The following is a 14,763-nucleotide window of genomic DNA, read 5'->3' as shown; positions in this document are numbered from 1 at the left end:
TCCCTTTCCCCTTGACACATGTTTCCCTGTCTGTGTCTGAACAGGCAGGGCCATAGATGAAAAATGATTTCTTGTGCAGACACATCATTAATACATTGGAGGGTAATTTTGCCTTTCCAGTGGTTATATCTAGCATTTTATGTTGAATCATGTCTTAAGAGTCCATCTTTGCTTCATGCTGAGCTGTCCATGCCACTAAGAACCCCAGACTTGGCTCTGTCCTTATCCTGTGAGCATTTCTAACTCTTACCACTTACTTTTCTGCTCCTGCACTTGTCAGACATTTTTCTCTCTCTTTCCCTGGGCATGGCTAACTCAAGCACCTGGCTTTCCTTTTTCCTCTCTAGATCTTTGAGCGCATCCTGTTTATCTGGGCCATCCGACACCCAGCCAGCGGCTACGTGCAGGGGATTAATGACCTGGTCACACCATTCTTTGTCGTGTTCCTCTCAGAATACGTGGGTAAGCAATGCTTGTCAGCTGCACCATGCTCTTAACCCCTGCTATTAAAAATTCTGATCTCTATAAACTTAAGACTACATATTATCACTGCTGCCTTGGACTGACTTTTGTCATTATCTGCTTAACATTGGAAATAGATTTTTAAAAAAATCATATCTAGCAATGACAGCCATTGGGCAAAACAATCAACTAGTGACTAAGGCCTATGTCCACTTGATAGTTGCAACCAGAATTTTCCTTGAATCATTGTGAACCTGACTAAATTGTCATGTAAATAAATGCCAGTGGTTCAGTGAGACTGCTCTTTTTGGCATTTCAAGTTCAGTTTAATCCCACATTCTATAAAACAGCAGTGGGGGACCTGTGATTTTTCAGATGCTGGAGTACACTTTTCATAAACCCTGAACATCAGTTATGCTGTTTGGGGTTGATGGGCAATGAAATGTAACAGTATTGAAAAGGTCACAATTTTGCTGTTTTTGCCATAAAGAAAAATTGGTGGGATGGTGTCAAAATTAGACTTTGGGCCCAAAATGCTAGACTCTTGTAGTCATGATGTGTTATGCAAATCATAGTAAAAGGAGACATGCTTGTTCATTGTAGAAAAATAATAGAATGACACCATAGCTAAGATTATTTATTCTATATCTTGATATTATTTATTGTAGCACAAAGACATTTATTCACTTTATCCTTTCAACAGTCCTGTATAGTAGATCAGTTGCTATGATTTGACTTGGAAATAGATTTTCATTTTTCATTCAAGCAGTGCTTCTTAAAGATTTTGAAGTGGGAGCCTCCAGTGAATTTATAATATCTTTGAAATCCTATGTGAAAGAAATTCCACTTTTACATTCAGTTTCCCTTCCTGGATCAGAAAATGAAAGAATATTAGTAGTCAGCTCTTAAATAAGTGTATATTTTATATTTCATTTTGAGCATTAATATAAAAATAGGTAGTATCTGAGAATATATTTTAAGCATATGGTATATTCATAAGGAGGGAGCCCTGCTGAAAGGGCTCAGACAATAGAAATAGTGTGCCTTTGAAAATAAAGTTACTCATTCTACGATCTGTCTCTGCATATCATTGCCTGTTTTAAAAGCTTTGGGTAAGAATTGCAGAATGGGTTGTACATCTGTAAAAATATTGGATCAACAAAGTCAGACTTTACCAATGCCCTTGTCATTATCATGTTGACCTATGCGTGTCGCTTGCAGTTATTTTGCTCATGTGGTTGCTCCTTGACCTTCCTTGGTTGGGGTCATCAATTCATTTTATTGCACATGGAAGATTAGCATCCCATAACTTGAAAATCCAATTTCCCAGAAAGCAGACTAAATTATGTATTTTGTTTGTGTTCTGTAAATATCTGAGCATGAATGAAACCTGATCAAGTACACATTCCACTGAACTGGTAAAAATGATGTCAGACAATCAGAAGACACAATTTTTCAAACACACCAGGTTAAGTACTCAATTTTTTTGTAAATTGAGAGGAAGATGGAATAGACCATGAAATGTTAGTAGTTCGTTCGTAAGAAACAAGGGAGCTAATTACCATGTAGGAAACGGAGTTTCCAGTGCCTTTACACAGAATTCGTGCTCAGGCATCTTCTAAAACTTTCAAGCTTCATCAGATTGCCATGATGATGTTTTCTGTGATTATGCCATCCTAAATCAGTGTGGCAAAGGTGCAGCCCTCCACATGGACTACAACTCCTAGCAATACCTCACCTTGTCTGTGCTGTGCTGCCTTGGTTTCATCAGAATTGCAGTAAATAGTATTCTGAAGGTCACGAGTGGTCTTCATATACTGTATGCCTTTGAATACTTGATGAAAAGCCATGGCAAAAGTTGTTTTTCCCCTCTACACATACATACATAAATATGTGTGTGTGGGAAGAGGGGGGAGTTAGAGGGTAGGATGGCACCAAAGGGGAGGAGTGCATGCACTGTAGCCTTGCAACGTTGCAGCTTTCATCACCATTGGCTAGATTCCCTCATTCACTGTTATTCTGGGTTAGTAGCCATTTATTCACCACTATGCTAGAAGATTGCTGTAGAGAGTTAATTTCCATATGCTTTGAAAAAGTTCTTTGTTTAGGTACTTAAAGGAGAGCAGAATGGGCACTGCAGAGTGCATTCCACAAAGGGGGGGGGGGGATCAAACACATGCCCTTCTTCAAAGGCTTGTCCTCATCATTTCACATTTGGGGATTCTTGGTGGAGGAGGATCTTTGGAGATTACTTCAGTGCACAAGCTTGTGGGAGCCGTGTAAGGCTGTGAGGACAAGCACTTGCTGTTTGTGCTCCGAAGCAAACTGGAGCCAGTGGAATTGGCCCCTGGTGAAAAAAACTCAAAATGGACCAGTCAGCAGCTTGTTAGCAGTATTTTGGACAAGTCTGTTTTGAGAAGCAGGCCCAACATGAAATCTGTAATCTAACCCAAAGGTAACCAGTAAATGTTCACATTGTAATCACACTATTACTGATGTACCGGCCATAGCTGGTAGAAACACTTAATGCAATGTGAAAGTCCAGCTACAAAACTGGATGAGTGTGCACTACCAGATCATAAGTCTGATATTTTTTGAGGGATACTATTCTACCTAGATTGAACACCATCTATTTAAGCAGATAAACCACAACCACATATTTTTCAGCATTAATGGGATATATTTAATAACAGTCCTTCAGTCCATTAATGATCTTGGACACTAATTTAACACTTTTACCACTATAGCTTAAGAAGAATGGTTAAATCACCCATTTTAGTGCCTTTGTGTATATGTTAAAAAACATTGGACAAAAGATGGTACTTCCTTGCAAAAATGCCACAGGACCAAGAAGTATTCCTTCAGCAGTTCCTGGAATCAATGAGATGTAAACCTACTTGAACATGTTGTCTTCGGGTCCCCAACTCAGAAAATTTATAATGAATCACCCCTTGATTCAAAACCTATCAAGAAGTCCAGAACAATTAGCAAACACATGCAGCTTCTGCATGTCTCCTAATAGAGGATAATATCTATGTGGGTAACCAACATCCTTCTGTATCAAAATCAGGCTGAAAAAAGAGGCTGTTTTAGCCCTTTCAAGATCATCCAGAAGTACTTGGCATTGCCTTCATAGCAACAAATCTCACTCTTCACTCATTCAATCAAGGAATAACTAACTTGCACCAGAATAGTGTGCTATGTCTTCATTCATACTGTGGATACAAATGTCTTAAATTTCTCCCCTGACATTAAGCATCAGATCATGGAGTTCACAGTAGCAAAGTATTTTTCCCCTTCTCCCACATTACAACCTTCCTTTAATAGCTGCTTGTTATCTGTGGTTTAAGCCATTTCTATACATAGCCATTCTCTAATGGCACAATATATTGTTTAGATAGCTGAGTCAGGAAGACACCAGAGGCTCCCAGCGGAAGCATTTTGTCTGGAAAATGACTATTTTGTTTGGAGGTGGGAATTCTTAAGCAGTTATCTCCAAATAAACTCATTCTTGTGTATTTCTACTGCCACCTGTGCCTGCTAATGTTGGAAATACAGGCATCTCTCTTAGTATCTTTTTGCAATGATGAATTAACCTTTGCCGGTGAAGTCACTGCCAATCATTAATACCCCGGATAGTAGAGTGGGTTACATTCCCAGCCAACATTCTCAGCATATTTTTGAGATTGATCAAGAAACCTCACCAAAAAGTCCGTTGCTCTCTAGAAGAAATACACAAAGAATGAAAGAAAAAAACTCCATTGCTTAGCAACAAGGACTTCTGACAAAGTATTTTTGTGAAAATATTTCTAGATATTGGATAATATCCAATATTAGCATTACACCAATGGAAACAATCCTCACAAGTTGGAAGGATGTAAGCTCTCTCCCCCCCCCCCCCCCCCCCAACTCTGGCCACCTCTGCAGAATCTGCTGTGTAGGATTATGGGACTCTCCAGAACAAACCTTGAGCAGAAGATATGGCTACAACTGCAAGATGGAGTGTGTTTTGGAGGAAGATTGAAAATCCTGGCACTTCTACTAGTGTCTTCTTGAATTTGGACCATCAAACATTACACCATTTATTGCTGAAGTCTCCAAAATGATATCCATGTTAGACTGTTGTAGTAAAAACACAAAAAATGCTGTGAAGACCTTAAACATCAACGCATTTTCTACATTGTGCTCATAAAAGCTCACATGGTAATAAATTTGTTATTCTTCATGGAAACATAGGATTATTTGTTGTCTTTGCAGCTGCATTGTTGTGATGTTCCTCACAGATCCCATTAGATGTTCATCTGATTTTCTGTCCTCCAAAGAATATAGGAGAACTAGAAAAGGTCCAAAAGTGTGCAAGTGTGCTACCTTCCCTGAGATACCAAATAAAGAGATCAGTGTAGGAAATTGGCTAACTTTAACCTTGCAGTTGGAATTAGAGGGAATTGCTTTGTTCTTTCCATAGAGAAGTGTTTACAGGTGGTCTTCCTGGTCTGAAAATGACACATTTGGCTCCCCACTGAGCTGTATGGCCACTTCAGTAGACTAAGCTCTCCCTCCTCTTTGCACATTTCCAAGATGTCCACTTTTGGCTTGCTGCACCAACCCAGCTGCCTTCGTGAGCTGGCAGAATACACAAGCACTTCTGGGCTGCTGCCAGTGACAGATCTATATATGGAGTGTCTGCTACTCCCATCAGATCAATGGTTTCAGCTGAACATTGCTGAGCACTGCTTGTTTCAGCTATTTCCATATGACAAAATAGTATATGGAGGTGGTTGGGACCACAGCTGCAGTGGATATTTAATGTCCTGCAGGTGGAGCTCCTGCATGCTGCCAGAAATTATTTGCAGATTTGCTAAGTGAGAGCCAGTATGGAGTAAGGATTTGAGTGTTGAACTGGGAGACTAGTGTTTGAATCTCCATTCAGCCATGGAAACCCACTGGGTGACCTTGGGCAAGACACACTCTCTCAACCTCAAAGGAAAGGAAGGCCAACCCCCCTCTGAAAAGATTTTGCCAAGGCCCACAAAAAGTTCACTATAAGTAAGAAATAACTTAAACAAATAGAACAAGCGCAACAGGTAGAACTTCTGCATGCTAACAAAGGTTATAAGTCAGCAGACTTGTTAAGTAGTGAATTGGGGGGAAATTAGCTTGCCTTAAAGTAATATGTACAAATTGTATAACATAAATGGTGTTTCCTGGCAAAAGCAAGTTAGGCATATTTGTATATAAGCATATTGGTGGAACATCAATAACTTCAAAAAAAACTTGTTAGCCTCCATTATCTTTTTGGTCAGTGCGGTCAGAAGGGTGGTGGAACTCCCTGGGTGACATCATCAGAAGGGAGATGACACCAAAATGGCTGTGCTGCATAGAGGGGATGCTTGTCCTGACCTTCCATCTGCTGCAGGTGGCAAGAGCGGGTGGCGGAGGAATGTCTCCCCTTTCTCCCTGCTCTCCAACAGACCTATCCACCAGCACCCCACCCTGAAGTCAAGGCTCCCTTTCCTTCTGCAGCCCCAGGGCCAAATCAGGCACCAAACCCATTCTGTGTCATTTTTCAAATGAAAGCAGGTGGTAGGTTGCCTGCTGCTGAAATGATGGCAGGAGGGAAGTGGGATGAACATCTTGCCTTTTTTCCTGCAAGATGTTCATCCCACTGAAGTTCTTCTCTGGCTGGTAGCATTCAGCCAACCCGTGGTGGAGCTGCTCTGGGGAAGGCAGCAGGCCACTGGTTGGGCTTGGCAGCGAGGGGTGTGTGTGATTTCCCAGACCCCAGAGCTGTGTGGGGTTTTGGCTTCTAGCAGCTGCCTCTCTTCCCAGAACTGAGTGACACCAACCCTAGTGATGCTACTGTTGCTGATCATTGGCTGGAATCCTGTTGTTGTTTTATAGCGGCAGAAATACTATTGAACACGTGGTTGCACTTTTCAGAATATTACTTAAAGGCACTGTCTACCACAAACAAGCAACCCTTAAGTACCAACAGCGTGCCAGCAGTAGCCACATTTTCATGCAGTGTAACAGTTTAGTATAACTCTAGCTTTTCTGTGGTAATTGCGCATTACATGGATAATAGGCAGGATATCGGACATTGTCCAGAACCTTTTGAAAGGGGTCACATGACAGAAGGGGATAATTTGCTGGCCTTTTAAAACAATCACAGTATTCATTGAATTTTTGCCACCTGGTTACTGATCCTATAATTTTGCTTGATAGCTTTGGGTCTGCTTCCATAAGCTGGAAATGATAATATAATGCATGATGTGAAGCTATGAAAGAAGGAACATAAATACTGTGAACAATGAAGATTACTACGTATAAAGAGGAAGGCTTTATATTGATTGAGCTCTTTGTCTGGCAGTTAAAGAACACTGTGATCCTTCACTGTATGTTTTAGACACTACCTCCCATTGTTTGCTTGCCCTCATCGTTCCTTCCTATGGTTTGTTCATTTAGATCCTACATTTACTAAGTTAGGCTCTGGAATGTTTTCTTTACTCTTCCACCCTTGTTTTTTGACATGCTAGTCTATTATTATAATGTTTACTAGGATCTTTGTAAAAGGTAGAATAGAGGCTAAACCCTGCTGTAACAAAAATATTGAATTTGCAGAAACTTTTTTCTCTTCTTTCTTCTCTTTATCAGTATCACTCAGTTTATCTCCTACCCAACCTGTCCCTTCCCAACCTGAATCATCTATATATATAAAAGAGTAATGGCATCAGGGCAGTGGACAAAACAACAAAAGTACAGGCCCCCCAACCTCAAAATTTGACAACACAACCCATCATCCACGGCACTAGGTTGATACAACAAAAAGAAAAGAAAAATAAAGTCCTAATTAGAGAGAGAGTAATAATTGTTTTTATCCAATTGCTGCCAGTTAGAGTGCTAAGCTCCGCCCACTTGGTTTCCTAGCAACCTACTCAGCTCACGAGACAGGCACAGTTAGGCCTCACTTAGGCATTTTCCATAGATTATCTGATTTTAACTGGATTAAATGGCAGTGTAGACTCAAGGCCCTTCCACACAGCTATATTACCCATTTATAATCTTATATTATCTGCTTTGAACTGGATTATCTTGAGTCCACACTGCCAGATAATTCACTTCAGTGTGCATTTTATACAGCTGTGTAGAAGGGGCCTCATATAATCCAGTTCTAAGCAGATATAAGATTATAAATATACAGTAGAGTCTCACTTATCCAACATAAACAGGCCGGCAGAACGTTGGATAAGTGAATATGTTGGATAATAAGAAGAGATTCAGAAAAAGCCTATTAAACATCAAATTAGGTAATGATTATACAAATTAAGCACCAAATATCATGTTATACAACAAATCTGACAGAAAATGTAGTTCAATACTCAGTAATGCTATGTTGTAATTACTGGATTTACAAATTTAGCACCAAAATATCACAATGAATTGAAAACACTGACTACAAAACATTGACTACTAAAAGGCAGACTGCGTTGGATAATCCAGAACTTTGGATAAGTGAATGTTGGATAAGTGAGATTCTACTGTAATATGAAATAATTACTGTGGTAATCCAGAACAACCCAATTCTGCCATGGAGGACACAATCCAAGCACGCCCAACAGATGGCCACCCAGCCTCTCAATAAGAATAAGAATAAGAATATTGTACAATCCTAAGGTTAGCAGATACCCCTAAGGATCATCCAGTTCAACTTCCTTATATCATGCAGGAGGACACAATCCAACCACTCCTGACAGATGGCCATCCAATATCTGCACAATAATAACACACATCGAATCATAGCATCAGACAGTTAGGAGACACACCTAAAGGCCATCCACTCCAACTCAACTCTGCCATGGAGGACACAATCCAAGCACTCCCAACAGATGGCCACCCAGCCTCTCAATACTAATACTACTACTACTAATAATAATAACAACATCATACAATCCTAAGGTTTGGAATGACCCTTAAGGATCATCCAGATCAACTTCCTTCTACCATGCAGGAGGACACAATCCAAGCGCTCCTGACAGATGGCCATCCAGCCTCTACATAATAATGATGATGATGAAGAAGATGATAATAATAATAATAATAATAATAATAATAATAATAATAATAATAATAATAGAAGCATAGAATCCAAGAGTTTGGAGAGACTCCTAGGGGCCATCCAGCCCAACCCTTTCTACTATGCAGCTGGACACAACCCAAGCTTTCACAACACATGGACAACGTATAAATACTATACAATACTAAAGGTAAAGGTAAAGGTTTCCCCCTGACGTTAAGTCCAGTCATGTCTGACTCTGGGGCCTGGTGCTCATCTCCATTTCTAAGCCGAAGAGCCGACGTTGTCCGTAGACACCTCTAAGGTCATGTGGCCGGCATGACTGCATGGAGCGCCCTTACTTTCCCGCCGGAGTGGTACCTATTAATCTACTCACATTTGCATGTTTTTGAACTGTTAGGTTGGCAGGAGCTGGAACTAACAGCAGCCGCTCACGCCGCTCCTGGGGTTTGAACCAGGGACCTTTTGGTCTCCAGCTCAGTGCTTTAACGCACTTCGCCACCGGGGCTCCTTATACAATACTACACAGGGACATAGACCCCCTCTATCCTCACCACTTTCACAGTACACAAATAACCAAATGCATACTAAACATAAAGACAACCATACAACAGACATTCAGTACCACCACTACCTCAACAAGTTCTCACCAACACCACCAGACAACGCCACAGCAACGCGTGGCCGGGCACAGCTAGTCACCTATATATTCTTCCTCATGTTCATACATCTATCCATTCATTGAGATATACATATGCATGCAAGTGTACTCACAGAGTAATTGCATTTTGAGATGCATGCATGTCACTCCTTGCTGCTCCTCACTTATCCCTCCCTTCCCCTCCCCATTGATTTGTGCAATGATTCAACGTGCCAAGTTGCAGTAGTTTTGTATGTGTATGTATGTATATGTATATGTATACATACCACACACCAAGCACATACAGTCAGCATTCCACATTCACTGGGATTAGGGGCACAGCATCCCTATAAAAGTAAAAAAGCATGTATGAAGAAACTGATTTTTTTTTACCTGAGAGAACATCTCTCTAAGGATTTCTAGGTCTTCTAGTACAACTCTGTACTAGAACTTCAACTTCCACTTGAAGCTGAACATAGAACTACATTGGAGGACCTAGAAATTTCTAGAGAGGCATTCTCTCTTGAAATCTCCAGATTAATCCAGCATGACTGGAGGAAATTGGCCATAGAGACACATTGGTGAACATTTTAAATCAAAACAAAAATCAAAACTGCAAATGTCAAGATATGACTACTATAAAGCATACCACTATAGAATGAATTCAATTTGATGTCACTTTAATTGCCATGGTTCAATGCTATGGAATCCTGAGATTTGTAATTTGGTGAGGCACCGGCACTCTGGCAGAGAAGGCTAAAGACCTTGTAAAAACTACAATTCCCGTGATTTCATAGCATTTAGCCATGGCAGTTAAAGTGGTGTCAAACTGTATTAATTCTACAGTGCAGGTGTACCCTAAGTCTCTTTCCCACCATCTATTAAGTGCAATTAAACCTATTAAGTAGGAGAAGAATCAGGCATCTCAGGTAGTAAAGGTGCAAGTGCTTCACAAACAGCTACAAGATGGAAGGAGAAAATGCCCTTGGATAAGGAGAAGATAATCATCCACAGCTCTGGCGGCATCTGTAGGCACCTCACTGGGAACCATAGGCTTACAGTACCCAACGCTGGTATAAGTGGATAGGTCTCTGGTGGTAATTTGTGTCCCTGTATAGTTGTCTCACTTCATATACAATTGTCTCAGTTTAAATTCAGATTCTATGCCAAAATCTACACCAGTAAGATTTTTGCAATGTACTGTCACAGTAAAAATGAATAGCGGTTGCTTTCCTGGTAAGGCAGAACAATGTACAACCTTCCATTGCTAGTGTCCTAAATGCTTTAGACAGCAGCTGCAGAGAGAGCCATGAGCTGGACTCCAATTTTAGTGAAAATTTACCCTGTTGGCTGGTTTCCAATGCAATCTCCTACTTCGTTGGTTGAATGCCAGTCCAAAGATCTTTTTTTCTCCCCATCACTGCCTGCATAGCAAGCCATTAATTCTCTTCTAACCTGCTTCCAAAGTGCCCTGCGCTGTGGTGTCAATCATAGCTATGTTCGTTCTTCTTCATGCCAGTCCCGAGTGCCTGCTGCAAAGCTGTTGGCTGCCTTTCCGTTTCTGTTGAAGCCATATGTTGAATATCTAGGTTCTTTTTCTGGGACCTGTCTAAGGTTCTTCCAGAACAGATGTTTGTGTTGAGCAATATGCTCAAGAGATAATTTTCCAAAGCTGTTCTTTTGCCAGGACTCTGGGCTCGTATTTGCAATGCTGTTTGCATCCATTGCCTCTCATGGGAGTAGGGAAAATTGTATAGAAAGAAACTATCTATTGCAAAATTTGTCTTTATTACATAAGCACAACAGTGGCCAGATTTAAGTATCTCACCAACCTATTTATTATTTATCACTTAATTATTCATTAGCTACAGTTATATCATTGTATTTCCTCACATTTGCTCAAGAAAATGTAGATAAATCTCTCCCCCCTCCCCCCAATACTTAGAACTCTGTGAAGTAGGCCAGGCCATAAAAATAGTGCTTTCTTGGCGTTACTCAGTATCATTAGCCCTTCAGAGAATCCTTAGAGAAGACTACTGTTATAAATAAAAATGTTGAGTTTTGGTATTGGACATTTTGTTTAGCTTTTAATCTCAGCATACTTACTGGAAAACCTCTTTAAGGAAAATAGACTTTTCTTAAATTTATTTTTATAGCCTTTTTGTAGCTGAGTTTCTTTCAGATTTGTTATACAATATATGAGTGGAACTGTGATCTGTTATGATCACAGTATTTCAAATGAAATTTTAAAAGTGAAACTGTGTCCCTGAGATGGGGAAGCCATCCTCCATATTGTTTGCTCATGTGTCAATTACAATTCCTTGGTTCCATAAAGTAAAAATATGAACTATGAAAGAAATCATATGGTGATATCAAGAATGAAAGCCACAATTTGCAAAATATTATTTATAATTACTTGTGCAGCTGTATTTCATCTTAGAATAATCAGAATAATCAGTTTAGACTATTATAAACAATACCTTTGAACAATAGAAAGTTCCATAATAATGATTCAGGGAGACCTTACTGCTTCTCTTTCATATTGACTATTCCTGAAATGAGCTGCTTCTAACCTGGAGTTCTTGAGATATGTTGGGCGGTGATGTTCATCATCCCCTGCCAGTATATCAAAATGATGGAAGCTACAATCCTTCACATATATCAGTAGCCTTTTCTCTTTTTTTGCTTCTGGAGTTACCTTTTCCCCTATGAATACGGGCTCTCTCTCCTGCTGACTTTTGAATTAACTGGTGACAGGAAAACTAGACTGTAGAGAAGTTGTGTGTTAAACAGATTATTGATATGATTTTATTTATTTGTTTGTTAAAGAAAAAAAGAGTTATATATTAGCAAGGAAAAGCCTAACATGGAAACTAGCTGGAAGCAGCATTTGGTAGGTTGCCATGGTAACACAGCTTCCCTTGGGAGAAAAGGGGCGTGGCTAAGATGACAGTTAGAGCATATTCCCTTTTAAAAGTTCAGTTGCTGTGAGGGTTTAAAAAGGACAGTTGCGGTTAGGTTTTGAAAAGATTAGGAGCTGTGGAAATCAGCTAAGGACAGCAACTTATGGTCACTCAGGGGAAAGGCTGGGAATATAAGTTGACCAGGGGAGTTTAGTATACTGTTTTGAAGAGAAGTTATTTAAGAAATATCCATTCAAGAAAGACTACATTGTAACTTAAGATCTGGAACGTTTACTGATTGAAACCATACGCTTATGTACCAAAAATAAACTTGAATTTTGTTATTGTTCATAAAGATAAGTCTCCTTGCCTTTCCGTAAGCCTGTTACCTCACGTTGGTGGCAGTTACCGTACCTATCTATATAAGTTACCGTACTTTTCTATATAAGTTACCATCTTTACTCATTTAAACCCAATCAGTTCCGTTATCCTTCCTTATCCACTAAATCCTCCCTGTCATACATTCACACATCCTCCACCCCTCCCTCTCATACGCGTGCACAGTTCTCCTCAGTTGGAGGCAGTGGTGGGATTCAGAAAAAGATTCCTTCCCTGCCTCACCTCTCTTCAATTGGTGGCAAGCGGCGGGATACGTTTAACATCTCAAACTAAGTGCCTTGAGACCGCATAGTAAGAAATCGTGAGGTAAAATTTAAGGAAAATGGCTACTAGACTACAAAAGAAATTAGCAGGAGAGGCTAGTGAATACCAAGGAGATAGTTTGGACTCTGAGCAAACCCCTGAGACAAGGGAAACCCTTAAATATAAAATTGAATTGAGAAAATTAGAATTGGAGGATAAGCAAAGAGAAAGGGAGGATAAGCAAAGAGAGAGAGAATGGGAGGAAAAACGATGGCAACTGCAGAAGGAAAAAGAAATAGAACTGAAACGAATGGAATTACAAAAAGCCAGTCAGACTGAGGAAAAGGAGAGAGAGTTGAGAATGAGGGAATTGGAATTGGAAAAAGAGAAATTGGCACTGTCTCAACCACACATTATTAACCAAGAAGGGAATGGTAGGACTGAAGCGTCTGATCTACTTCTGAAGAGATTCCCAAAGTTTAATAAAGATGATGATGTGGAAAAGTTTTTGATTTCTTTTGAGAGGTGCTGCAGAGATTTTGAAATTGATGAGGGAAAATGGATGCTTTATTTAAGACCCCAAATTTGTGGGAAATTGTTAGAAATATATGGTGATGTACCTGAAGAGTCACACAGAGATTATAATTTCTTTAAAAAGCAGGTACAACAGAAATTGCAACTCACACCTGAGTTTTATCGTTTAAAATTCAGATCTCTGAGGAAAGAAAAGCACCAAAGCTTCGCACAAGTAGCTTCAAAACAGGCTCAATTATTTGATAGTTGGCTCAGAACCTCAGAAGTGGAAACTTTTCAACAGCTGAGGGAATTAATTAAGTTGGAACAACTGTTTCAATTAGTGCCCTCAGATTATCGGTGGTTAGTTCAAGACAGAAAGCCATCAACTGCCAATGAAGCGGCTTCAATGACAGACCAATTAATCACTCTGAGGGAAGGATTTAGGAACGATGAGGGACTAAGTGAGAGAAGGCAGAATAAACCGCCATTTTACAATTATCAAACACACACACAATACAAAAAGACGCCTGCCATAGAAAACACCGCCTACAGGAGGCCTGAGGTAATTAATCAGACCAAACCTGAGGTAAAAGCAAGGTGCTATCAGTGTGGGAAGTCTGATCATCTAAAATACCAATGTCCTCTTTTAAGAAGAGATAAAACATCCTTCTTTATGAATAAAGAGCCCAAAGAAAATACTCTTAATGGTGATATTAAGTTTCTAAGAAGTACTGAGACTGTCCCTAAGGAGAAACAATGTTTATTTATTTTATCCGATGATTTTTCTGAAGATTATTTTGAGCCTGTCACTATTGTGAACCAACAAAAACAAGGTTGGAGGGATACAGGATCCCAGGTGTGTGTTATCCACCCACAATCGGTACCTCAGAAATATCAAAAGCCCACCTCTGAGATAAATCTAAAGGGTTTGGGACCAGCTGTACCAGCTGAGGTAGTATCTCTCCCAATTGAATACAATGGATGGAAAGGGATCTGGGACTTTGCAATTAGCTCAGATATCCCTCATGAATGTTTAATCGGCAATGACCTAGCTAGACAAGTTAAGAACTGGAAAAAGTTGTGTGAGGAGAAGGAAGATTACAACAGAAGCCCTATTCAGGAAGCAGTGTGCTTACCTATTCAACCAGAATCTGAACAGGGTCCAGAATCCAGTTCCGCCATTATTGAAATTGTTAGTAAAACAGGGGGAGTGCAAGAAATTAAACAAGCTCAGGAGGAAGATGAATCCCTGAAGCCTTTGTTTAAGCAAGCCAAAAATTTACCAGATTCAGCAGAAGAACTACCCAATAAATTTGTCACAAAAGATGGTGTGCTTTACAGAGAAAGCAAAAGTTTGAAATCAGAAGAAAGGTCAGAAATACATAGTCAGAGTTTCACTGAAATTGAAAGGCAAGCACAGGTGGCTGAGAAACTGAAGGAGCAACAGGCAGAGCGGTTGGACATGGGCTTGGTGTCCAGGAGCTCTATTTCTCACTCTGTCCTCTCTAAGATGCAAGTGATAGAAC

The 14,763-nt window shown here is 40.0% G+C and overlaps 1 protein-coding gene across 3 annotated transcripts in view; it reads left to right on the top strand.

Moving 5' to 3' along the window:
* Window positions 1–14,763, top strand: part of tbc1d22b (TBC1 domain family member 22B) — a 69,770-nt gene that overhangs the window by 40,812 nt on the left and 14,195 nt on the right. For all 3 annotated transcript variants that reach the window (XM_062978440.1, XM_008119319.2, XM_062978441.1), the window contains one exon: window positions 348–462. In XM_062978440.1, the coding sequence (XP_062834510.1) occupies window positions 348–462 (115 nt within the window). The remainder of the gene's footprint in view (window positions 1–347; window positions 463–14,763) is intronic.

This window comes from Anolis carolinensis, chromosome 4, assembly GCF_035594765.1.
Source record: "Anolis carolinensis isolate JA03-04 chromosome 4, rAnoCar3.1.pri, whole genome shotgun sequence".
Lineage (NCBI taxonomy): Eukaryota > Metazoa > Chordata > Lepidosauria > Squamata > Dactyloidae > Anolis > Anolis carolinensis.
This window is presented reverse-complemented; position numbering and strand designations above follow the sequence as displayed.